The sequence below is a fragment of the Astyanax mexicanus genome, chromosome 18 (genome assembly GCF_023375975.1).
Source record: "Astyanax mexicanus isolate ESR-SI-001 chromosome 18, AstMex3_surface, whole genome shotgun sequence".
Taxonomy (NCBI): domain Eukaryota; kingdom Metazoa; phylum Chordata; class Actinopteri; order Characiformes; family Acestrorhamphidae; genus Astyanax; species Astyanax mexicanus.
The window spans coordinates 20,727,551-20,755,106 of record NC_064425.1 but is presented as its reverse complement, the minus strand read 5'-3'; the positions used below and the strand labels follow the sequence as shown (position 1 = coordinate 20,755,106).

The following is a 27,556-nucleotide window of genomic DNA, read 5'->3' as shown; positions in this document are numbered from 1 at the left end:
TCCAGGTTACCACCGGCTCACCGGTCTGTGTTTATTTCACACCCGTTATCAGGCACGTGCGGTGTCCTGCTCTCTGATTGGCTGAAATTAATTGGCATCTTGCGTCTAGCGCTGTGATTGGTTATTAGCCAATTATGGATATGGATTTAATAAGACACGCATTAGGTGAGGGAGTTTTTTCCCATTAGAACCTGAATCATCCTAGACTTTTAAATTTTTTCACGTACTGCTATGTTTAAGCGTTGTAGCAATAACAGAAGTGTAAGCAGTTTACAATACGAGCCGTCTGCACCAATTAATTGAATTTATGGAGCAATTTAAATAAATGTAACACATGTATTGTCCTTTTGTTACTGACACGCCCCCAATCTAAAAATCCGAGTTTCCCACTTGTAAATACGCTCATCTCATAAATACAATATTTCCAGCATGACTTGAAGGCAGCATTTCTATGGTAGGCTAGTCATTTTCCGTTTTAGCTGCAGTTATAAAATAGACAAATTGTCTATTGTTTGTACTGAAAAAGCGTTCAATTAATGTACTTCAATAAATCACGATATTTTGTGTTCACAAAGCTCATTAAACTATTTGTGGTTTCAAAAATAAGACGGGACCACTGTCAAACAATATAAACAGTTGATTTAAAAAATAAAGTTCTAACATTTTCTAACTAAAGTCGTAAAACTTTAGTTAGTAAAAGCATAATATTTTGTGAATAAAGTCGTAATATTTAGAAAATAAAGTCATACTATAAAGTTGTAATATTTCAGTTTTAAAATTAAAAGAAAAAAGAGAATAAAAGTAGCAGTATTTTGAGGACAAAGTAATTGTATGGGGCTACTGTACGCTTCCATCCACAGGACATTGATGAAACTGATATGAAAGTATAACTTTAGGAGCTTTTGCTCTTGTGCACTCACGGCTTGTCTAGTTTCTTAATTGCCAGTAGAAAAGGACTATCAAAAGCAGATAAATATGAACCGGCTCCATGTCTATTGGCAAGCATGGGCTTGAGCAATATAAATCCCCCATGCATTGATCTCTTTGTAGCAGTGGAACTATGTTCTCTGGAATGTTGATGCTTCATCCAATACTTTTTGGATGAGGTGAGGTAGTGATTATCCATAATCCTGATCTCATAAACACTTTTGGGCCTGAATACAATGTAAATATATGACCATTTGGCCTGTCATATGTGTAGAATCTCATGTCTCATTATCTTTTTACTGTCATTGGCTAGTATTTTGAATTATGTTTTGTTTGTAGCCTCCTAACACTTTTCATGCTGATTGGCTGGAGATATTCAGCCTTCCTGTTCCAAGTCTGACTTAAAGATGCTGCGTGTATGGAGCTTTGTTATAACTGGCTGACAGGCAGGCTCAACATATGCTGTGATTGGCTTTCTTGTGTCTGTGTCCTGTGTGATGGTTGGCTTGTTTTCTAGTTTACATGAAGGACGTTTTATAGTAATGTGCGTGGGAAAAAATGATCAGACTCTGTGACCTTTATAAACATGCTGACTTATGCACTAGTTAGAGGACTCGGGGATCATAAATGTCAAGATAATGTGCTGAATGAATTAGGCTCCAGCCCATCTGCTGATGTGTATAACATTTAGTACACATGACTCAGAGAGGGATTTTACCTATGTAGTGGCAAACTTTATGTTTATAACTTTTATCTCAAAATCTAATCGCATGATGATGGCTACTGACTACTGACCTTTCTCAACTTTATTTTTTTTTATCTGCTGAGGATTTTAATAAATAAGCATCCCAGTTATTGATTGTAACCCAAAGCCTGGGTTGCAGCCAAGGTAGGCTGCTTTTTGAGGCCACTACATCATAGAAGGCTGTTCCAAAAAAAAAAAAGGATCATTCATGTGCAGCCAAGAAATACAGCTGATGTTCAGAAAGCTATTTCTAAGGGTGCTTTCACACCTGAAAGTCCGGACCGTGGTCCGAACCAAGGTTCATGTGTTTGCTACATTGTATATATTTTGTCCGCTTATTTTTGTTTTCACACTGCAGTTTACGGAGCGCACCAAAGACCTTTGTTTGATACTCCTACATCCTTTCATCGTCACTTATGTATCGTTGCGTTTTCCTTAACTTGACGCTGATTTGTTTTAGAAGAACATGCATCTGACGTTGGCGTGTTGACAATTCAGCGGGTGGTTAATTTGGTGGAAAGCCTTTCCAGTATAAGGATAAAATGAATGAACAGGTTCATTTCGTCTCCATAGTAGTGCTGCTATTGTGGTTTTTATACCAGCAGCAGTAACTTCAGGCACAGTACGCTAAGTTAGTTTAAATCCGCCAAACGAACGTGCTTGTCCTGAAGCAGCTGTATCCACGGCTCATTTTTCCTGCTTTTCCGGTTATTTTAAGAGGGTACTGACTGCAGCCTGCAGTCCAGTGCGTCCAGCACCGACCACTTTGTTAGCGTCATGCCGTCCAGTCCCGCCCACTTTGTCAGCATCATGTCTTAGCTCCGCCTCTGAACGGAAGTAAACAATGTACAGGGCGGACTTTAAATATAATGTGCCGCGTCGTCCGGCTTAAATACTGTGTATACTGTACACTACAAACTTGCGAGACTGACCAGGCGTGGCGTGGACAAAGTGGGTGGGACCGGACGCGCTGGACGTCCAACTCCGCCTTCCCGCAGGCTGCAGTCAGTAGTAGTTGGTTATTTTTCTTCTTCTGCTGCCGTTGTTGAGGAACGCCTGCTCAGCTTCCTGTAATTGGTCCGAAAGTTCGAATCATCCAGAAAGGCGCTTTCACACTGCAGGCGAACCGGACCATGGTTCAGAAGATCCGGACCAAGACCCCCTCTTTTGGTCGGACCAAAATCTGGTCCTTTGGTCTGGACAGTGGTTCGCGGCCGCATTCACACCTGCTACTTTGGTTCGAACCAAACTGAAAAGTCCGAAAGTCCGGACCAAACAAGGCAGGTGTGAAAGCGCCCAAGACACAACTGATGTATCCTTTCTGGCCCCTTTTTACCAACATTTGTGCACATACAACGCAAAGAGTTGTGGTTATTTTAAATGTTGCATGTAGTTTTCTTTTATCTTCATGGAGTATTTGTTGCCAGAAATTCTGATTAACCAGTGACAAGACTTTCCAAATATTTTTTCATACGATCACTTTACACGCACTTCATGCACTGCATTTAGGTGATCTTCACTTCACTATTTGTGAGACTACTATTAGAATAGTAGTTGAATTAGACCAGACACTTTAAAGGCAGTGTTTATTTATGCAATCACTTATTTGACTATATATACTCACTTGACTGTCCAGAAAGAAGTGTTGGATTGCACTGCTATTCAGAAGAAAGATAAATGTTACCAGGAACAATAAATGATAAACAATTTAGCCTGCGTAGCAAGATGTAACTAGGTACTATTTACTAGATAACTAATAAGCCACTAAACGTATGGTAACATCAATCATAGTTAAATTACCCCTTGTGAAAAGGAAGTATACTTAAGAATATTAAAAGTATGCTCAAATAAGGTAAAGAATACTAGAAGTGCATTTTAATTTAATATACTTTATCAAAAAATACACATTAAATATACTTTCTCTGTATTTTAATAGATATATTTTTAAACAATATGCTTTAAATTATACATTGTTCTTATAGAAAATATATATAGTTGTAATGAAAACTGCTCTTTAGTTTAGTAACTAAAGTGCACTTTAGTTTATTTTTTTTCCAGTAGCATTAAGATGTACACAATATGCACATCAATACGCACATTATCATTACAATATACTTCAAGTGCATTTAAAACGTTGTTTAAAATACATACTTAAATCTACTTAAGTTTGCAGAAGTTGTACAAAAAAGCACTCAAAAGTACAATTTAATGCTTTTATTTTGTGTTTAAATATAGCTTACTTACACTTGAAATGTACTTGCCATATGCCATATGTTGTTCCAAAATAGTAAATTTAGTATGTAGTTAAGTACATATTTTAATTTGAAAAAGTATGTACTTTTCTATGTTAAGAATACAATTTTACTTTTCAAGAAACAATAATGACCCTTTTCTTCAGTTGTAGCGAATGACCAAACAAACATTTAATAATGTTACAAAACGTGTTTAACAGCCTGAATATTGAATGCAGCTATCAAGCTAGCTAATTTTGCTAGCATTTTGCTGAAAAAGCTTAGAGCTTATAATAGATAAAGAAACCAAAAAAAACTGTAAAATTGTAGCAATAGCTCTCCAAAACTTAAATAAATAAATAAATGTAAATATTTGCAAACAAGTTGATATATCTTGACCTATCTAGTGGTAGCCTTAAGTTACATCACTTGGGCAATTCTAATGCTGAATGGTGCAGAAAACCAGATTTTTCATTGGTGTATTATAGTCACATGATTTACTAAGTGTAAGTTAGGGCCACTGGTTGCAGTATATCCTTAATCAAACGTTGGGCTAAAAAGTACCTGAAATGATTTACCATCTATTTTATAATTCAATAAAAAAAAAGTAATATTGTAAAACATTTGATAACTGCGTTACTAACAGCATTGATTTAGCTTACTGTAACACCAGAGCTTTCAAAGCATGTTTTCATTAAAATGAAAACAACAAAAATAAACAAGTTCAGGGAAAGTCCATGAAATAACTGTGGATTTTTATTGACTATGTCTAGAAGTAATCAGTAGGTGTTAACTTAAAATCTAAGTCAGACAAAAGAGTGACTCACTGAGTCTTTGATTAGATCACTTTCTGTTTTTTTGGGCTGCCCACGTGTTTCTCCTTAGTGCTATTTACTGGAAATAATGAAGAGATGAGAGGATAAATCATAATCATAGAGAATCTATCAAAACAAGGGTTAAAATAAGAGCAGATGCCGTGTGTTACACAATTCTCAAGACTTAAATGCAGATCTGAAAAAGTAAGACATGTAAAAGAAACCAAATGCACAGGATATACCGCTAACCATAAACCATACTGTTTCCTGTATTGTCTGTTTTTGGGTCTGTTCTCTCAGGGTGCCGATAACATCAGTCTTTTTTTTATTCTAAGCAGCCAAACTGATTAACTGTTAGTCTTACTTTCACATGTCTTCAGAAAAAGCTTATGTTTCTCTATGTAACAAGATTATGTTGGTCTACAACCTCAAATCAGGAAAAATGGTAACAGTATGAACAATGTTAACATGTTATATTTCAGACAGTGTGAACCTAAGCTATTTCATATCTTTTTTGTTTTATCTTTTCATCTTAATTTTATTTGTTTTTTCACATTTTGGATGTAACAGTAAACATCAGAATGCACGGTTTGGTTCACATTGCGGTATAAAACCCACTGTTTAGCATGATTTCTGTGTGGTGTGCGTAAATAAAAGGCTGGGGTTTCTTTTGTTTATTTATTTTGAATAGACAGTTGTGCAACTTACAGAATGCACCATGTACTGTTATTTCCCCCCTGAGGTAGGTAATACAGCCTGTAGCAGTGAAATGTAAACTGTGAATGTACACTCTCATATAGCTCATATTTCTATGTAGCTCTTATTTTTTATTAAAAAAAAAAACTAAAATTAAATACAAAATAAAGTTGTGCAATAAGAGAGGTTTTATAATTTATTAAAGGCTATATTTAAAGAAAAGAGCTTTGGCAGTAGGTAGGGATAGCAGGCATTCTCCAGAATAGTCTCAACTTTAGTTTAAAAACGCTAAATAAATAATATGCATTTCACTTTTTTTCAGCCTACTGCAGATACAGAAGGCAGTGCAAAACCGGTCCTTCCGCAGTAGAAAATGAAATTGGAAAACGTTGAAATGGAAAATGCAATGACAACCCCACACTATTGAACACCTTAAGAAGATTTTTCAGGAAGAAAAATATGGCAGCATTACAAAATGGGAAATGCTTTACCCACTAGCAATGTGTTGCAGACCTGAAATGCATTTATAATGGATTTATAATAACAAATGAAATTAAGTTCACAAGATTAAACTAAAAAATCTTTATTTTCATACCATCTGCAATGAAATCAAAAACAAATCAAAAACTGTGCTTTTTTAAATTAGCATTTTTCATACTACCCCAACTTTTTCTGTTTTTCTTTTTTTTTGAGGGTTTTTTTGGGGGGGGTTGCAGATCTTAGGACGGTCCAGTTCCTTACATTCACCATTTAGCTTTTAACAGCACATCACAGCAGACAGCACTAACAGCGAGTGTTAAATTAACACTGTTAGTGTTAAATCACTGTTAGTTAAATTTTACACTCGCAGTGTTAATTTAACACTAACAGTGTTGTTTAAAAACTGGTGAATGTAATGTGTTATCACCCTCATATTCAGAGTACCACAGTAACAATGAAGGTTCTCTGGAATCCACATAACCTTCGTTGTTTGGCTTGGTATATATACTGGCTTAATATGATGCACAGGTTAGATGCTGTTCAGCAGACTGGTACATTTTCAAGACCATCAGCTTGTATGAGATAATAATAATAGCAATAATAATCAGACAAGCAAATTTCATTCATTTTTATTAAGACATTTTACATGGTGGGGGTTACATTCGTTTTCTTTTTTTTATTTGCACTGAGGCCCATAATAGCTGTGATATGCCATTGTGTTCATGCCGCTGTGTAGAGGTAGGTAGAGTGTAGCTTCTCATGCATTACTTTTAAAATATTTGGAACAATTTCTTAAATAAGTTGTTTCTTTTATTTTATTTTTACTTTACTTGTATTTGCATAACAACAGTAAACAGTAACATCAATAGCAGAACAGTAAATTACATATTTAAATATTACAAAGTTATATTTAAAAAAAAAAAACAGAAATATATTTTTTCAAGTATTTTGGTAAGTACTACAATAATGAACATTTATATGTATCTATTTAAAATCATTTTCTGTCAGTCAATGGGCTCTGAGGTGTGACATTGCTTTTAAATCATTGTGGATATTATTTTATCATCAGTTTTATATCATTCTTAAATAAAATAGAGATTTGTCGTTCTTTTAGTCTGTTGTCTTCTTAGTATATACAGTGATACTGTATACCATTAAAAAAAGCTAATTCTTAGTTTTTTTCTAATTAACTAACACATATAAATGAACACAGGACCTACAAATATGCAAATTATTGTATAGATATATCTGCAACCAAATTGAATGTACTTTGGAAATTTGGAAACACTTATGAAACTTATGATAGTGATTCCTAATATCTTAATGATCACACAGTGCACCTTAATCACTTGTAACTGGTTTAAAAATTGCAAATTGTATTCAGTTATTAGGTTTGTTGAATTATTATTATTATTATTATTATTATTATTATTATTATTATTATTATTATTATTATTATTATATGCAGTTTACCACTAATTTGTATGCGCTGCTCATATGGTAACCAAGAGATAAATATGGGATTAAGGTGGGCTGTAACAGAAGCACACCTTTGTTCCCAGTCACAACACATATTTTGGCTGCGCAATAATTTTGAATGGATTGAACAATAAATTTCACTTTATATGGAGGGTACCTACATATCGGCTTCACATTCAGAAGTATTGAAATACATATTTTTAAAGCAACACATATGTTTATTGGTGAATAGTTTATTCAAGGATTCACACCCTGGCATACGACTGATTGTATGGATATGCATATTTGTATGTTTGATATCATATTTAAGATGACATAATGGTTTTATGTCATTGTAATGATATAAGAGATACTATGCATGGAACCCATTCCATCCCCCCTCTATGGTATGGAACACAACTACCGAGAAAAGGTCAAAACCTATTAGATATGATTTAAGAGAGGTTGCAGTACACTATACGGCGTATACTATACGCATATGTATTGAATGGATTAAAATGAATTTTAAATAAATATAAACAGAGTGTCCACACTTATAAAACAGCTCTAAACTTCATAAAACATTTCTAAAATGATATTATGTGAGGACTGGCATAAACTAGTCATACATGTTAAGTATTGCTTTATAAATACATCGTTCAGTGCTTATAGATGTGTTAGGAAGCACTAAATACTTCTACACAAAGTCTTTTGTCTGGTTCTGTAGGTACCTTTCAAATGTGTTCAAAAGTGTTTCAATTTTTTTGGGGGGGGGGGAGGGGGGGGGGGGTTATCATTTCCAGTGCATGATAAAGGTAAATACACTTCATTGTCTTCATTCTTGTTTAACTATCCCTGAAGCTTGGAAAGAAACATTCAGGTTGCACAATACTGCATGGTTGTCTCTTTGACTCTTTTTATATCTCTTGATCATGAATGTTCTCTTTGATCCAGACAGTGTGATGCTTGAATGACATCAGCCCACCACATCATAAAACACAGTACCAAGAATATATGAGACATGTGGCTTCCTGTGTAGATATGCTAGACTGTGTGTCAAGCTCTCTGCTGCATGTTCAGGCCACAGGCTGCAGCTGTAGTTCATGATCTGGGTCAGATGTGACGTTTGTGTCTGGTATGGACCTTTTGGAGAAAACCTGAGTGATCTGGTTTCTGAACGAACGTGAGAAAAAAAAGTAGAGCACCGGGTCGAAGCACAGGCTGAGGATGGCCAGAAGCAGAGTGGACTCCTTGGCTAGGAAAAGGTGCTTGCGAAGAACGCAGTCAGTGATCACCTTATTCTGGGTAAAAGTGTATGGCATTCGCACTGCATGATACGGCACAAAGCACACCATGTAGGCCACAGTTACCATAGCTATGTTGACAGTGGCTTTGTGCGCACTGGCCTGCTCCTTGGCGTCTCCTCTACGTCTGCCCCATAACTGCTTCAGCACCAGACCGTTAGACAGGAGCACAGCCACCGTGGCGTTCAGGAAGATCGCCATGCCTAAGAAGGCCGACAGTGTGTGCCAGTGCTGTCCAATCTGCCCCTTTAAATTAGCGCAGGTTAGATTAGGAGTGTCTGGAATCTTATCCTTGATCGGAATGGCCATATTGGGCACGTTGATGAAGAGCACCAGCAGCCAAACCACAGCCGACATCACTGCAGCGAAGCCCACCTCCTGCAGACGGAACAGCTTGGAGCTGTGGGTGATCTGAAGGTAACGATGGACGCTGACAAAGGCTAGGAATATAATGGAGGCGTACATGTTGATGTAGATGAGGGGTGAGCTGACTTGGCAATGGAAAATGGTGAATCTCTGAGAATTCACCCCCAGGTCTTTGGCAATCTTGACTGGTAGAGCCAGTGTGAGCAGGAAGTCGGAGGTGAGAAGGTTGAGGAGGTAAACATTCATGCACTTCTTCAGGTTCTTACTATACATGAAGGCCCAGGCTGCCACCAGGCTGCCAATTAGGCCTATTAGGAAGATTATGATGTAGAATGGAGGAAAGTACATCATTTTGTCATTGACAACACAATTGTCAGTGGGGGTTGTTGTAGTCTGGTTGACCATCTTTGCAAAGCTGTTGGCTGCAGTTCCATCCACTAAGAGCTCCGTAGATTCCAACACGAAGACCCCGGCAAGGCCTTGAAGACTGAAGTTCTACAGTTTCGTTCTTGTTCAATGTCTTATTTATTTACAGTGAGGCAGAAGTACAGTATTTCTCATGTGCGTAAATATAGACTTCAGAGGAAGCGCTGATGCTTCACAGCATGTTCTGTATGTGCTCACACGTCAGTGCTCAGCTGACCAGCCAGGAAGGAACAACTGCAAATACAGAATAAAGAAAGAATATATCAAATTTTGTATTTACAAGTGACGTATAATTTATTTTCCTTCAGTAAATCTAATATTTGATCTATGTTAAAATGTCTAAAAAACTAAAACAAAGCAAACCGTAAGTATGCAGTTGTTTCTAGATTACTCCAGCACAAACATAACCCATCAAAAGTCAAGAATGTGGATCTAATTTTCTCACCTTCTTTACAATAAGAGTGAAGACATTAAAACTACAGTATAAAATAAATTGATAACTAGTGCAGTGACTCTAAAAAAAGTAAAGAATTGAAAAACAAACATTCTGTTTTTGACTCTTTGTAACGAGTCACCTGGGACTTGGGGTGTACCATATCGTATTGTACGCAATAATATCACCAACATTTTTGAATATTGTAAACAATATTATACCCTGAAATATTGTACCATACCTCCCTCCCCTAATTATCACATCAGGTGCTAATTTTTTGCTGTTTTTAGCACAAAAAAATTGTTCTCATTTCCCATTATATATCTACTAGAGACAGAAAATAGATAGATATCAATTATTTTAGGGCTATAGCTGCATGGTACTATCAGACCCTCATCCTCCTAAGACCACTCCTTCGTCTCTCTTTTATGCATCTACTTCTTGGTGCCATGTGCAGAGAGAAAGTGACACAATTGTTTTTATCTTTCTTTATCTCTTTCCTCTCTCTTATCTCTCATCTCTCACATTGAGTTTGAAATCAATTGAAATCACTGTAAATCAACTCAACAAGATCATGATTGATGCGTACAGTGTGTCAATGTGTTTGTGTGTGCATGCTTGCGTCAAAACACATTGGACATTGAAATTTAACATTTACATATAACTGGCTAATTATCTTAATTAAAGCGGTATGTACTGTGAATAGAATAAATTGTAATTTACATAAATGTCCGTTTAAATGACTTTATTAGAAACCTGTTTTAGGTCCAACGGTCTCAAATCTTACCTACTGAGTGGTATCGAAGGATTTAAATATACAGCAAATACCAGGATATTTGAATATGTTTTAGTATGAACTTTAAATAAATGACAGCTCTTTTACACTTTGATTCATATTTTAGTGAACCAAAAGTAATTAACAAACTAGCATCATCTTATCATCGACTAGCATCATCTTGTCATCATCTAGCATCATCACGCTACACATTATTTTGATAGAAGGGTTAGATTCAGGTTTAGCTTTTGTGTTTTAATTAAGGACAGGTTTACATTTACTATTAGACCTAACATAAGGGTAGAGGGATATAGCTGAAAATCCATTGGATAATGCAAATAAGGTTTCATTATCCTCAGAAATTCTGTTAACATACTTTTGGCACATTTTAAAGTAGGTAGGTGCTTCAATAATAAAAAATAGACATACAGACCTATAAGTCTCGATTTACAAGTCTCGTGACTGTCTGATGTATGAGTACTGATACTTCTTTGTTCCTGGTGGTGAGAAATGTCAGTGACAGACTAGAGGAGCAGAAACCCCAACTACAGTCAAAACAAGAACTGCTGTTTTCTGTCTTTAGCATAAAGTAATATTGCAGTAACACTATAATAACACTGTAGTGTTCAGTCTCATGATGAATTTACATATTGCTATCCCATAACCTTTGGCATGTTGGTGTAAATTTGTATATCTACATTTTGACTTTGCTTCTTAAAGATATGTAGAGTAACTGCGAAAAAAAAACACTATTTGTCCATATAGTGCCTACAGTCTTTAAAAAAGTGTAGACTAGCATCTACAGTCATGTTGTAATGACCTCCTGTTCGTGTTTGTGAGTTGTAAATGGGCTGCTCATGATTAGACTTCCTGCGAAGTCCTTATCTCTCTGATTTTGTAATCTGAATATTTTATCTCTCTGACAGGCTGCAGCTTGTGGTTCCAGCTAAATTCAAGGCCAGTGTCCGAAAACAGGCATGGATTGTGTGCTGTGGTTATAATTATCCTGTGGATGCGCCCTCAAAATAATGTTTTTATCCAGTTAAAGGTTTTTTTTAGGGAACCAAAAGTGATTCTAGTGGTGGAATCCTTGTGCCACCTTTAGAAGTGTGGTGTGAGGTACTGAAAGTATACAGAAAATACTGTGTTAAAAAAAAAAAAACACAAAACCTTTAGCTAATATGAGATTACGTGGTTGCCCAATGCCCTACTTTTACTTCCTTGTGGATATGAAAATAAGGTAAAAAAAAAATACATATGCTGTATATAACAGTAACTTAAGTAAGTGTATTGTTATGCAGTGCTGTAACGTTGACAGTATAATATAGTTTTTGACAAATTATTTTTTTATTAGAAAAGGAATGAGCATTAAGAAGGTTGTGTGCACATGCACTTATTAAAAAAAAACTTTAGATTAAATGATCATTCAGACAAACTAGCGGTGCCTTACGAATAGAAATAGCACATACTTTTGTTTTATAATGTCTCAATTATCTCTTAACTGCACTTATCAGAGTTGTTTTGTCTTTTAAGTCACATAAAAGTGATATAAAGTATAAAAATACCTTAAGCATACTGTATCAGTGACATTAGTTACTTCTACCTTCTTATTTTGACACTTTAAATAACAGAAAAATGACAATTAATGTTTATTAAACTAATGTTTTATTAAAAGTTCAAGGGAGTACATATATAGGAGAAGTAACATACACAACGTATATGTCATAATTTTTAACAATTTATCTGTATTTAAAAGAGGATTTTGTTCCTTTAAGAAAGTTTTACTTCCTTAATCACTCTTAAATACCACCTCAGAGTTCAACACAACATCAATGTACCCTTTAAGACAATGATTTCTTTCAGAAGCTAAACCCAGAAAGGAGATCTTGAAATTTCAACGCGGCTATTGAGTTCACAGTAAGTTCTATAAACCATCAAGCAGGAAGGAACACACATGCTTCTCACACTTACCGCATATTCTTCTGTTCATCAGTTCATTAGCACATAATCTTCCTCTCCACCAAACCAACCAGCATGGGCCTGATGCCGTTACCGTTCTACAGACCCTGTTGTAACTCTTCACTCCTCGTTAAGCCCGACTCTAATTACATTCTACAAACTTACAAAAGACGTCAGACACTTCTCCCCTCATGCGATGCTGTGACGTTGCGGAAAATGAAACTTTCCAGACTCTCTATCAAAAGGCAAACCACAAACCACATGTCACTCACTTCTTTAAAAACTAAGCATGCAAACCTGATGCTCTCTGTTCTAGTACAGAGAGACTGTCTCGTCCTATGCTTCACTGTTTCGTGTGAGCAGGGATAAAGCCACCTCTGTTGGACAGGAGCTCCAGGCTGCGGCTGATTAAGAGAGGAAGTTGCTGTGATAAAGCTGAAATTGAGGAAGTTGTTGTGCAGCACTGTCGGGGGAAAACACCTTAGTCATTGGCTTATTTCCTCTCAAACCCTGAATGTCATCATAGTCTGCACGGAAGCCGCTGTCAGTTATAGGAATATTTTTTATTTTACAATGAGTGAAATCTTCTTGAAAATGAAACAAAATCAAACAAGACACTTTTAACCTTCCTATTATCTCCAGTGTTCCATGGTTTAACATCTTGTCCAAACCCTCAAAACCTTCAGTAAAATGACTCAATTCATAGTATTTTCATTCATTTTAAAGGGTGTAGTTCTGGTCTCTAATATGAATGAATGCCATGTGAGCTATTTTTAGTGGAAAAAGAAAGTGATCCGCTGTACCACTGCTTTAGTTTAGTGGAGGAGTCAGCGGGGTGGGGTATAGGATGTCGGGTCTTGCTCATGAATATTCATAAGACATGCAAACATATTGTTTTCAAATAAAGAATTTTTTACACTAACAACAGTCTTTGCAATGTCATATGTTACTTTAAAACATGTGTAATGCCCTTCTAAGTGCAGTTCAGCCACTGACCTCCTGGTCTTAGAGTCTCTTTAATACACAAAATCCACCGGAGATCCTATGTAAACCTATAGTTACACACAGAGGTGGGTAGTCCAGGTCCAAACAGTAAAAATCCACCCCTGGTTTTGTTGGACCTTGTTGAATTGTTCAAGCTGATCTTGTGTTTCAAAGATACTTTTTTTTAAATATTTGAATAACTTTAATCTTCTACCACAACAGCTTAAGCTTCACATTAACTAAGTATGCAGACAAAATGTAATAAATATTAAGTTAAATTAATATTATTAATTGCTGAACATGTAGGAAGTGTCTTCCATCCCTGAAAATAAATTAGGTTGTGACGTCCTTAATGACAAAGTTTGCATTCTTAAAGGGGCGGAGTTATTCCAAGATGACAGGGTATACAGGGAATTCTTGGACATGTTTAAATAGATTGATGTATATATTTTTAAAATAAAAATAGAAATGTGTAAATTATTTTTTCTAATTTAATGAAAACAATACAATATACACTGCCTGGCCAAAAGAGGCTCACCACCTGGATTTAACTAAGCAATCTTTGGGATGTGCTGGAGAAGACTATGCATAGTGCTCCATTTCCCCAATAATCAATGCAAAAATTAATGCAACTCTGGAGAGAAATAAATGTTGTAACATTGCAGAAGCTTGTGGAAATGATGCCACAGCGAATGCATGCCATAATCAAAGCTAAAGGTAGTCCAATCAAATATTGAAATATCGTTATTATTTGGTCAAGCACTGTACACATTTTGTATGCTCCAGTGTTTTTTGATGGGACAGTTTAACCACAGGCTGTGTAAGGTGTACAAACCATAATAAATATCAGTATTTGATACACATTTATGTTGAATAATTCTGAGGTCACTATTACATACAGTTTATAATCTTCAACCACTTCCTTTTCCTTTAAGCTCAAACCTATTAACACAGTACTTGTAAATAACTACTGAGTGTTTTACATAAAAAGCACAAATAGCTGACACATAAACTTTGTTAAATATAACTATAAGGATGTTCTGAAGGTTTAAATTGCTGGGCTAAAATTGTCCCTATAGAATAAATGGTGTAAGTAATTTTGATACTTATTCTTTAAAATGTAATATATTACTCAATGTTTTATTTAGAGAACATTTTGAGTCTCTATATCTTTTCGAAGAAGGTGCTGAAATTAACTTACCTTGGTTGTGCTACTGCACAATGGGAGAGGTATGTCAGGACAAAAAATCCACTAGAGGTCACTATGTCTTTTTTTAATAATCTTTTCACCCCAGTTCCAAATGGCACACTTAGGGTCCTGTAGTCTTTATAAATATGTATCTACAGGGACAGAGTGCTGTAGGGTGTTCCATTTCTCATTAGGCCATTCTAAAGAGTGTTCATCAGTGCCCTCTATGAACCCCTATTAATCCATTTGAAGAAGACAGCTATGAATTCCCCTTTAACAACAACTGTGACAAATCCATGGCTGTAGGTTCTTTTTGAGCTGTGTGAACACCGTGGCACCACATTTTTGTAAAGCTGCTTTTGGACATCATTTGTAAAAAGTATGAATTCAAAATTTGCACTTCTTGAACATTTTTTTTTTGGAGAAACTCTAAGTGTCCTAAAAATTGTGACAAAAAATGTTCCACTCCAAAGGATATTGGTCTGTTTCACTTGAACACTTTTAAACCTGGTGCATATGTTGCAGAGTTAGGTTCTTATTCATAAAGGAAGTCAGCAACCAGTAAATCACTCCACATGTGTTGGTGTTTTTGGTTGACTTTTTAAAGGTAAGCATGATTTTCTTTACTATATTATAGTTAAAGTTACAACCTTTAACACAGTCCCAAACGTAAACCTTGTACTTGCATTTTATTGTTAAGATTGTATTATATACAGTACCAGTCAGTTTGGTCAAACCTTTCTTATTCACTGTCATTAAATGTTTTTTTTTTTTTGTTGTTAATGTTATATTGTTGTAAAATAATGGTGAAGTCATCCAGACTATTCAGGAACAGTTAGGGAATCATCACACCATATTATAATGCACTCTATCAAAAAACATCTATTTTTGGATCTATTTTCATATACAAGGTGCACAAGATTATAAGGCACATTTTAAGAGACACTATAAGGAATTTCTAATTCAGCAAATCTCACCGCTGGGTGGTGGTGGGGGGGGTAGCTAACTAAGTTAAGTAAAGCTAAGCTAAGTAAACAAAACTTTAATAAAAAACTTTCTTTTAAAGTAAAATGAGCTCTGTATGTTAATCTACACAGATTTTTCACAGATTTGAAATCTGTTTATTTGGGTGAGTAAAGTGATTTTGTTTATTTAAAGTAAGCTTAGATTACCGAATTTCATTAGCATTAGGAGCTAACCGCTCCAGCATTGCAAACAAGGGTTAGGAGCAGGCTACAGTGGTTAGCGGCTAATGCTAATGCTACTCCAGTCCGTAGAACTAAACTGAAACTCCTGTATAATGCTGTACTTCAGTGGAGTGGTTTTACTGCTACTGCACTTGATTAAAAGGTGCACTGACGATTTTTGGGGAAATTAAAAGATTTGGGGGGTTTTGGGAGTCTGGGGTTAACTTGCAGTTTCTGAGGCTGGTAACTTTGATGAACTTATCCTGTGCAAGAGAGGTAATTCTTGCTCTTCCTTTCCTGGGGTGACCTGATGACAGCCAGGTTTATCGTAACATTTGAGATGTTTTTTGCGACTGTACAGATTGACTGACCTTAATTTCTTAAAGTATTTTTTTTTTACTTTGTTGAGTATTTCTTGTCATAAAATCAATTAGAACATTACTCAAATAGGGCTATTTAGGGCTATTCAGTGTACAACACAGCTGTTACCTGAAAGCCATTCCAGGTGACTCGACCTCATAAAGCTGACTGAGAAAATCCAGAAGTGCAAGTCTGTCATCTAAGCAAGAGGTTCCTAATCTAAAATTTAAAACATATTCTGGTTTGTTTCACATGTTTTTGGCTACTTAATAATTCCATTTGTTTTTTCTTTATAGTTTGGATGACTAGTATTAATTTACAATGCAGAACATTTTGAAATAATGAAAAAACATAGAATATAAGGTGTGTCCAAACTTTTGACTGATACTGTTTTTTATTATTTTCTTCATTTTTATTTTTATTTTTAAAAAATCAGATTAGATTAAATGTTATTGTCATTTGGTGGAGTACAGGTACAAACCCAAAAAAATGCAGTTAGCATCTAACCAGAGGTGCACCAGTAGTGGCATAAAGTTATCCAAAAGCAGTTTGTAAGACTGGTGGAGGAGAACATGCCCAGATGCATAAAAACTGTAAATAAAAACAGGGTTATTCCACCAAATATTGATTTCTGAACTCTTAAAACTTTATGAATATGAACTTGTTTTCTTTGCGTCTGAAAGCTCTGCATCTTTTTTGTTATTTCAGCCATTTCTCATTTTCTGCAAATAAATGCTCTAAATGACAATATTTTTAATTGGAATTCGGGAGAAAGGTTGTCAGTAGTTTATAGAATAAAACAACAATGTTCATTTTACTGAAACATATACCTATAAACAGCAACATCAGTAGAATAAATATCAAAGAACATTACTGTGGCAAATATGAATAAATACATTAACGACACTGTGGGTGCAAGGATGCAGATTAGTGGCGGTTGAATGTACTATGTGGAATAATATTATGGTTACTATTTTTTATATTACTATATTCAAATATATATTAATATTATTATTTTGTGTTTGTTTTCTAAATTTCGCATAAAGTTCAGTTCTAACACCCAGTAAAGATCTATATTTAAAATTCATAAACAAACAAAAACTTAATTTATTAGGAATATATGTATTTTTTTGAAACAAGATAATCCATTTCTTTGTGTTACATGAAATTTTCAACATCATAGGAAGATTTGTCCATGTAGTTATACTTTCTATATCCTTGTAATTAAAATACATTACAAAATACATTAAACGACCAAATCCTCGCTTTTGAATGAAAACAGTAGTAGAATGTGAGCACAATGTACACTGACATACCAGACAGCAACTACTTTACTGTGCCATAATTTTTGCCTTGTCCCTTTGAAAGTTAAAGAATGCTGCACTGACCGGTGGGATATGCATGTGGGGTCTCCTGTACCGAATGTGGATGTTATTTTGGTCAAATCGCTTGTCTGTTTACATGAACAATTCAAACCAGACACCACTGGTCACAATCATTACCACCCACTGCACTGTCCACTGTAAGGGGTAATGCCTTCTGTGATTAATTCCTGGTAAACTTGTGACAATGTGGATGGAGGAATTTTAAAATTTAGCTTCATTCACCAGATAACACTTTACAACTTATGCAGGTGTTGGCATTCCTATACCATCAGCTGTTGCAACACATCACAATCAATCTCCATATTGTTGTCCCTGTTGCATGTGACTATATTGTTGTATACTTTGATATAGTCTTATTCTCTCAGCTTATAGAATATAGAATAATAAAATTTCCTTAGGAAAGCACTGAAGCAGCTCTGAAGGTAATTCAGTCACTGAAGGTGACGTTTTGCCAGCTTCACCTTAGGAGAGAGCAGGTCTGAACAGGTACCAGTTTATAGCGTATATAAATAAACTTGAGTAACTTGCTTGACTTGAGTATCAGTGGTCGATCTGTGTCTGTTGGACTTCTCTGGAATTCAGCTCCTCAACTGCTGATTAAAAAAAATACATCATATTTTACCCTGTGGATCAGTAAGACACTGGCTCAATTTAAAACACACTTTGACGTCTTGGTGTAGAAAACCCTTTACTATCTTCGTTGCTTGTTTTCCTCGTTTCTCCTGGAGCTTCAGTCAATTGCCAGCTAGATGTGGCTTGGTATTTTCGGAGGCTCAACTGTGCTCTAAAGGCCTTACAGAAAAAGAAATATATCAGTGGGTCCAGGCAGGCATTGAGCACTGATAGCAGTACTGTAAGTTCCTTCACAGTGTAGAATGCATGAGCTGTTGAGCAGTTCTTCAGGGGCTTCAGGAAAACATATGGCAGTCTCACCAAGTGATAAGGTACAAAGCACACACAAAAAACAACCACAAGCACCAGCATGTTGCGCTTGGACTTCCTGAGCTTAGGGTTGCACGGCCTGCCCTGGCCTTGTTCGGTTTGTCTGAGACTTCGCACAGTTCCGCAGTAAAAGAATACCAATGAGACCAGAACGAAGATGAAGATTGTAGCAGAAATGCTGTGAGTTATCTTGTGAAGTAAAGAGAGTTTGGGGCTAGATATAGCATCACAGCCAAGGGCAGTCAAACGCTGTGATTCAACACTCCAAGATGTCGAAAGGAAGAGGAATATGCATGCCATTGTCGACATGCAAACCCATGTCACGATGGAGATGTTACGTGCAGCGCGGGGGGTCTGCAGAGGGTGCGTCTCCAACGGATGGACAATCTTCAGATACCTAAAGAAGGAAACACAGTGGTTGACTTAATAATTCAGTTTATAAACCCTAGGAAATGTATTATCTTATGCTCAAATGTTTGGTAGGGCACATCTGAGTCACTTTAGCTTTTTAAAAAAGGTGTTGAACTGAAATATCAATCTACCTAAATGTGCCATCTCTACCAATTGCCAAGTGTAGGAGTGCTTAAGATCTTAGAAGGGGATCCCAGCATTCTCTGTGGCTGTGCTTTCTCTTTGGTTGGGGTTATTTAGGGGATTTAATATGTAAAATTTTGTTGTGGTACTTTTGTTGTTAAAGCATTATTCACCACTCCACTAGTAGAGTCGCCAATTTAAAAAGAGAGAATTACTGGTTTATTGTTTTGTATTGGTTAATTTGATAGTTTTGAAGGTCAGTCTGACCTCTCTATTTAAGTAATGAAAGAAACCACTTTGACCGCTGCTGATCATATTTGATGTGCTACACATGTAATAAGCAGCCTGGGCTGAGAACAGACTGAGCAGACTAGAACATACCAACCAGAAATATCATCTCAAGCAGCTGGTGGTCTGTGGTTAGAAACTGGCCACAGCTGCATGATCATAAGAAGGCTAAAGATAGCCAACAAAGATATGAACAAATGAACAAAGAAACAAATATGCGATACATGGCCATTAGAGTCATTAAAACAAAGGCACTAACTGTGATTAAAGTCTTAAAGTGTTATCATTTTTTAAAGATGCAATATTTTTTATGTCACCTAAGTAACAAGCAAAACATAATTTGCATTTTAAATAGCTTATGCACATTAATGACTAATACTCAATACTCAGTTTCTGTATGAAGGTCAAAATAGACCCAAACAATCTTCAAAAGCAGAACTGGGGATACAAAGCATGACCAGATGCGCTGCAACAAAAAAATCTAATTAAAATAATTAGTGAATAAACAATATCAATGTGATATATAATGTAACAATGACTATCACTCTGGCAAGATGAGAAATTTGTTTTTGTATTGTTAATGTATTTTTTCAATGATGACTAAGCAGCAGAACTATATGTGCAGTATCTTTAGTCTTCTTCTATTTTTTATTTTAATGTGCTGATCAATGGGGGATCCTCAGGACTTGCTAGACCATCTATAAATGCTAAATGATTGTAATTTTGTTTATTTTAATTCAATAGAATCAGGCCTTTATTTAAGCAAGATTACACCACACCTTATTCAGATTTCTTCACACATGGGTTACATTTGTGAAATCACACACAGGAAACCCAATCAGCAGAATGAGCACTGAGGACTGTCCTGCAGCTCTAGCAGTTTTTAACGCTTCTGTCACAGACAACAGAGCCGTCTCAGTAGAGTGCCCTTTCTTGAAACCAGATTGGTTCTGGTCCAGGAGGTCATTTTGGGTGAGGAAGCCAGAGACTTGATTGAGAGCTGCTCTTTCTAATGTTTTAGAAAGAAAAGGCAGTAGTGAGACCGGTCTGTAGTTATCAACCTGGGCGGGGTTGAGAGAAGGCTTTTTAAGCAGTGGTGTGACCTGTGCTTGTTTAAAAGCAGTCGGGAACACACCAGATGTTAAAGAGGCATTGATCGTGTGAGTAATAGCCGGAATGATTGCAGGTGCAATGGTTTGCAGAAGGTCTGAAGGAATCGGGTCAAGTGGACACGTAGTAGGACGGCTACGCGTTAGGAGAGCCAGTGTCTCGTTCTCAGTGAGAGGAGCGAACGAGGAGAAAGCGACGCCTTCGGTAGAGGGATACCGGGCAGCAGAGCATGATGTAGGACTGCTACATGTCGCATCAGTAAACTGTCTGCTGATAGCTGCCACTTTCCCAGTAAAGAATGAGGCAAGAGCTTCAGCCGTAAGGCAGGTAGCCTGAGGAGGAGGTGGAGGGTTGAGTAGTGTTTTGAATGTAGCAATAGTTTCCGGGATTCTGTGAGGGAGCTGATTTTTTTGTGATAGAATTCAGCTTTAGCAGCAGTGAGGCTGGCTGAAAAAGAAGCCAGGAGCAGTTGGTAGTTTTTTAGGTCTGTCTGGTTTTGCTTTTTTTGCCATTTTCTTTCAGCAGCTCTGAGTTTGGAGCGTAGTTCCCTGAGCGTGTCATTTTTGAGCCATGGCTGCGGTTTGCTTGGTTTAATGGCTCGAGATGTAAGAGGACAGAGGTTGTCCAAACAGGAGCTTAATGTGGAGCAAAGAGTATCAGTGGCATTATTAACATTGAGTGATGAAAATGAGCCTAATGGAGGCATATTGTCAGTCACCAGCGAGGAGTACTGGTCTGCTGGGAGATCTCGAAGATTTCGGCGGAACGAGACCATAGTAGGAGTAGCTGTGGTACTGTATATTAAGTATTCTGATACTTGTCACATTATATTACATTACATTGTATTTGGCAGACTCTTTTATCCAAAACGACTTACAAATAATGACATACATTAGCAATATAGGACATAGAAGTCCAACGAACAAAACATTTTTAACAGCATCTAAAGGAGGCCAGGGAATAGTGGAAAGAGTGGGATAGAGGAGTGAAGAAGGGGAAGAAGGAAATGAGGTTAGAAGTAGTTAGTTTGTTAGAGGTGTTAGGAGAGTGAGTGCTCTTTAAAGAGCTCTGTCTTTGGGAGTTTCTTATAGGTAGAAAGGGATGCATTAGTTCTGGTAGTGGAAGGTAGTTTGCTCCACAATTGAGGAACTAGGTAGGAGAACACTCTAGATTGTTTTCTGTGAACTATAACTTGTGTCAAAAGTTAAGCCAAAAAAATCTGTGATTTTTACTTGAAAAAAAATCACAATTAAGACATTTTAAGACACTTTAAGAAATCTTAGTGAGAAAACTTTTATTTAGAGTTATATCAGATTTTTTTTTATTTATTTATTTAATATATCGTATTTTATAAAATTCCAAGAAATGAATGTGCCCTAACATCCTCCACAGCACTTCTCCACTCAATCCACGTCTAAAAATATATACACGTCTTAATATATGACTTTATAGACATTATAGAGTAGATAATCATCTACAATGCTGAGGGGATGGCTTAATAACACCCACACCTGTAATTTGTGAGGTGCTTTCTTGTGAGGGGGGTTGCACATTAGCCACTGTAATTATACAGAGTTATTATAGGAGTTTGAGCTTGAGGCCGAATAGCAGATGGTTTTAGATGGATGGGATTTTTGTGTGTGACATTTATCATTCATTCCTCATCGTTCTTATATAGAAGGCATTACCACACACAGTGGGCGGCACAGTGGGTGTTAATGTTCATACAGACAAGCTCCTGTTCTGACTCTTATTCTCCACTCATATCCTGTAGGTCAGCGAAGCATTCTTCCTGTCACATGACCTTTTGCATATCAGTGTATTTTTTTGCTTTTTAACAGGAAATTTACTGTCAGGTACATCTACACTGACCACGTGACCAACAGTTACAGTTGTATAGTAGATAGCCCATACCAAATAGTCTATAATAATGAAGAATACATACATTCAGGAATTTAATTAATTATTACAAAAATAATAAGGGTAATGTGATGAATAAAAATCACACAGCAATTTTCTCAGACATGTGACTTCAGCTTGACCTATATTTGACAAGCCACAAACCATGATTTAGGGCAAACATTTTCACAAATCATTTCCTTTTTCCATACCTGTTCACAGCAATATAGTCCATGAAGAGAATGCTGGCGTACATGTTGAGATAGAAAGCCGTGGCCCCGAAGTTGCAGTAAATATTCCGCATCGTTAGAGACTTGCTGGCGTATTTGGCGATGCGTAGAGGCAGACAGAGGCAGATGAAGAAGTCGGCAGCAGCCAGGTTCTTCAGGTAGATGGTGACACTGGACTGGAGTCGTCGGGAAGTGCAGAAATACACTCGCATCGTGATGGTGTTCATTGCCAGACTGATCAGACTGACTAAGCAGTAGGCAGATATAAATAACGGATGGGACGGCACCTGATTCATCTCACATGAGAGCGATGTTGAGTTTGTCATGTTAGAGGTGGATGTGGCAGTGAAAGCAGTGGTCAGGCTGGTGGCTGCCATTGTGGGCTGCATGCATGAAAAAAAAAATACAGAGTAAAATCAGAAATCAGAGTAAACAGGAGTGGATGATATGGCCCTAAAATAATATCATGACATTTCAGAGTATATTTGTGATAATAATATTCTTGATGAAATTACAGCACACTGAATAATAACAAAAAGGTTCAAGAATACACTACTGTAACTTATTAAATAATAAAGTTTATTTGATTATATTATAGAATACCATATACAGCTCTGGAAAGAAAAATAAGAGACCATTTTAGTTTCTGAATCAGTTTCTCTGATTTTGCTATTTATAGGTATGTGTTTGAGTAAAGTGAACGTTGTTGTTTTATTCTATAAACTACAGACAACATTTCTCCCAAATTCCAAATAAAAATACCATTTTAAATTGCCATTTAGAGCATCGATTTGCAGAATATCAGAAATTGTTGAAATAACAAAAAGATGCAGAGCTTTCAGACCTCCAATATTGCAAAAAAACAAGTTCATATTCATAAAGTTTTAAGAGTTTTAAAAATTCAGAAATCAATATTTGGTGAAATAAACCTGGTTTCTAAACAGTTTTCATGCATCTTGACATGTTCTTCTCCACCGGTCTTACACACTGCTTTTGGATAAATTTATGCCACTCCTGGTGCAAAAATTCAAGCAGTTCAGCTTGGTTTGATGGCTTGTGATCATCCATCTTCCTCCTGATTATATTCCAGAGGTTTTTAATTTTGTAAAATTATTTTTAAGTGGTCTCTTATTTTTTTCCAGAGCTGAATATTAATATGTTTCATCATTATTATACTAATAATGCACTCCATATATCCAGGATTGAAGTAAAATAAAACATCCTGGACAGATGGAATCTGCTTCTTGTAGATATTTAATAGTAAATAAGAACTTTGTGAGTTTTCCTTTTACTACAAACTTTACTGTATCTACTATAGTATTATTTTTTATCCTGCTTCCACTTTTACTTCTACATATTTTGGATGAGTGTCATACTTTTAATCCAATACATTTTTATGTGCTGCACCGTTACTCATTAAAATGATAAAAATGTTATGAATCATTCCAAACTCACATTATCACTAAAGCCAGAGTGGTGGATGCTCTGCACTGTCGGGTTGGATGAAGCTGTGGCTCATCAGTGTAAAAACACACTGCTCCCATTCTGCTTTTCACTCTGAGAACTTTCTACTGCTTTCTGTAATAACTACACTAATACAGTACTGTACTTTTACTTTCAGTGCTTGAGTAGCACATTTTACTATACACTACTTGCAACTTAACTATACTATACTTAAGAGCAAAAAATTATGAATATTTTATTACTTCTAAGTGTGGTGATTAAAGGACACTTCAACTTCTACACAAGTCTGGGTCTCTTGTACTTTATACATGTCTAAACATAACTAAAGTTTTATAGTAGTATAGTAGTATAAGGAAGAAATGAAACTTGATAATATAGATTTTAAGCTTCTTTAAGAAGAATTGTTTTATATGTTTTGTTGGTAAATTGCCTGTTTGCATTCAGAAGCAGAACTGGCCATATTGTCACTGTCCTGTAAAAAAACATGTATCTCCACAGTGATGACAAATGAGGAACCGGATTTTCACTGAATGCCCTTACATAATCTACGTACTGTATATGTAAGTATTACAGTGTCTTTTTTAAGAACATTGGAAGCTACATTTATGAATTTATTGATTTGGTGCTTTTCAAATGTTGGGGTTTTTATGTTTCATTTTTCATATTTTTTCAAGATTTTTTAGGTTAAAATGACCTATTTTGACCTATTTTAGCTCTTTTACAGGTAACCAACTAATACAAAGTTGATATTTTTCACAATTTAGATCAAATTCACATTAGGTATATAAATGCAAAATATTACAGAAGGATTTGATTAATTAATCAACCAACCATTCAACCTTTAATTACACTCGTAAAACAATGAGCATAAGGCTTATTTACAAAGAAGCTGAGCACTAGAAGGGATTAGCGGTAATAATCTATTTTTAAATAAAATAAGTATACAACAAGACAAATGCAATCATATCAATGATAGATAAAAGTAAAACTAGGAAGCAGTAAAACAACATATAAAACTAAGGGCTACCAAATACAACTGTCAGTAAGCACACCTAAAATACATTATAAGTAAATATAAAGAGCAAATAATAGTAATAATCATAGCATATCATACTACTAGAACTAAAATACTTGAGTATTTTAGATTTTATTGATCCTGGAGGAAATTAAGAACCCAGTATCAGCACAAAACAGCAAAGTAATAAAAACATTATAAAAAGTGGTAAAAAAAAAATGAAAGAGTACGGGCACAGCATGATTTTTAACTATAGAGCATTTATTTGCTCTAATATTAATACGTTTTAAGAGTCCACAAAATCAATATTTGGTGGAATAATCCTGGGTTTTATTCACAGTTTTCTTAACATGTCCTCCTCCACCAGTCTTGCACACTTCTTTTGGATAACTGTATGCCACTTCTGGTGCAGTTCGGCTTGGTTTGATGGCTTGTGATCATCCATCTTCCTCTTGATTATATTCCAGAGGTTTTCAATTTGGTAAAATCAAAGAAACTCATAAATTTTTAAGTGGTCTCTTATTTTTTCCAGAGCTGTATATACTATACATCAACTGTAAATATTTGTATCTCTAAATACAAAGAGTGCAAGAATATATATACATAAACAAAATCTATCTACAAGAAATAAATGTACAATCTCTAAACAATACATAGAAAATGCAGAATCTAATCAGAGATAATTGACTCATGCTTTAGACAGCTGAAATCTTTGCTCAGCCTGGTTATCAGTTATCACTATATCAAAAAGGACACTTTTAGTATGACTCTTACTTCTGTATAACTTTAAACTTTAAAGGCAACACTCTAAAAAGGACAAGGTGGTCCCAAAAAGGACAAGGTGGTCCCCTGGGGTCTCACAATCCAGCAATGAATTGGCTACATAAAAGTGTCCCTTGTATTAATAATGTAAAAGAGTTTAATGCTCTGCAGCAGGAGTGTACTGGTTTGACTTACCCCTGCACAGTTACTGGAGTACGCAGCGATGCTCAGGTCTTGAAGTGCACTGCTCTCCTCTACTTCCTTCTGTGCATTCATACAAGGAAGGAGGTGGGTGTAGTGGTGGGTTTGTGGAGAAAAATGCGTCTGAGGGCGACGCTCTGATAGGGCAGTCCGTAGTGTGGTAAATTTTCATGCGGTGCGCAGTTCTCAGGTCTCATGTTTCATTTGCAAGTCAAAACTGGAAGCTGTTGAGTAATAGAATTGTTTACCTTTTCTTTATACATGGTTCCTTAATGGTCAATAAATAGGAAGTCATACAGGGCAGTGTTTTCCTGTGCTTCTAATTTCCAAAGAACATTCTCACTGTGTCCTCCTAGCATACATTCTGATAACAACACCCATGCAAAGTAGAAACCAAATGAAAAGAGTTAGAACTCCCACTTATACCGTTGTTATGTCTAGCCCACACTATACACAAGATAATTGGGACAAATGTGAGACCAATTATCTCTTCCTGAGGGTGTAGGCCAGGGGTGTCAAACTCATTTTGGCCGAGATCCACATTGGCATATTGGCTGTCCTCTGAGGGCCAGATGTAACTTATAAATGTAAGAAAATGTAACCAAATGTTAATGTTAACCTTAATGTTAAATAACTCTCAATATATTATTTATTCAATCAAATATTACAGTTGCATGGAAAAAATGTTTGCTTGTTGCTCTATTAACATAAATCCTTTTAATTTGTCATGTTATGAAATCCAAAAACTCCATCAAACAAGAACCAAACTATTTAAGTGAATACAAATTACATAAAATACAAGTTATATTAACTTTGATCAAAACGTTTGATACTGAAATAAGGCTTAATAAATATAAAATCAAAAATTGTGAGCTGTTAAGAACATGTGACAGATTTAGCATTTCCTCATATTTAGCAGTTCCTCATCCAACCACTAGTCGGAGCTGCAGCAGCAGCAGCACAAGCCCGCAGTCTTTACTTAATCAGAGCTGCAGCCCAGCCACGGGCTACAGAGCTCAGCTGAGCCAGTCTGGAGCGTTTTTAACATTTTTAAGTTCTTCTGTGTATGAAATAAAGGTTTTAACCCCACTAACCGGATAATACAGCTCTCTACAGCTCATCTTTCAGCACAAGCAGCTAACAGCAGCAGTTTAGAGCAGCCGTCACGGAGGCACTGCTGGGATTACATTATAAACAGGTTAGTTAGCGCGCTGCTAACCTCATGATGTTTATAACTACGGAGTTTAGTGGACACACCACGGCTGCAAGGTTAGACTGTTGAAGGCTACTGAAGACTATTAAAGGCTATTGGAGGTTATTGAAAGGGTTATTGGGGGAAGAAATCAGTAAAGGCTGGTTAGATAAGTGATTCACGTCTTCGTCCTTTGCTG

General features: G+C 36.1%; 2 protein-coding genes across 2 annotated transcripts; both read right to left on the bottom strand.

The window, feature by feature from the left end:
• Positions 1-8,131: 8,131 nt before the first annotated feature.
• On the bottom strand, positions 8,132-13,031 carry gpr171 (G protein-coupled receptor 171). Its single transcript, XM_007236770.4, has 2 exons — positions 12,628-13,031; positions 8,132-9,682 (listed from the first exon to the last, which is right to left on the bottom strand). The coding sequence occupies exon 2, from the start codon at positions 9,425-9,427 to the stop codon at positions 8,429-8,431; it is 999 nt and encodes a 332-aa protein (XP_007236832.2). The 5' UTR covers positions 9,428-9,682; positions 12,628-13,031; the 3' UTR covers positions 8,132-8,428.
• A 5,294-nt stretch (positions 13,032-18,325) lies between these two features.
• Positions 18,326-26,387, bottom strand: LOC103023233 (P2Y purinoceptor 14). Its single transcript, XM_022675591.2, has 3 exons — positions 26,160-26,387; positions 22,706-23,106; positions 18,326-19,059 (listed from the first exon to the last, which is right to left on the bottom strand). Exons 1-3 carry the CDS (start codon positions 26,238-26,240, stop codon positions 18,372-18,374), a joined length of 1,170 nt encoding a protein of 389 aa, XP_022531312.2. The 5' UTR covers positions 26,241-26,387; the 3' UTR covers positions 18,326-18,371.
• Positions 26,388-27,556: the final 1,169 nt, after the last annotated feature.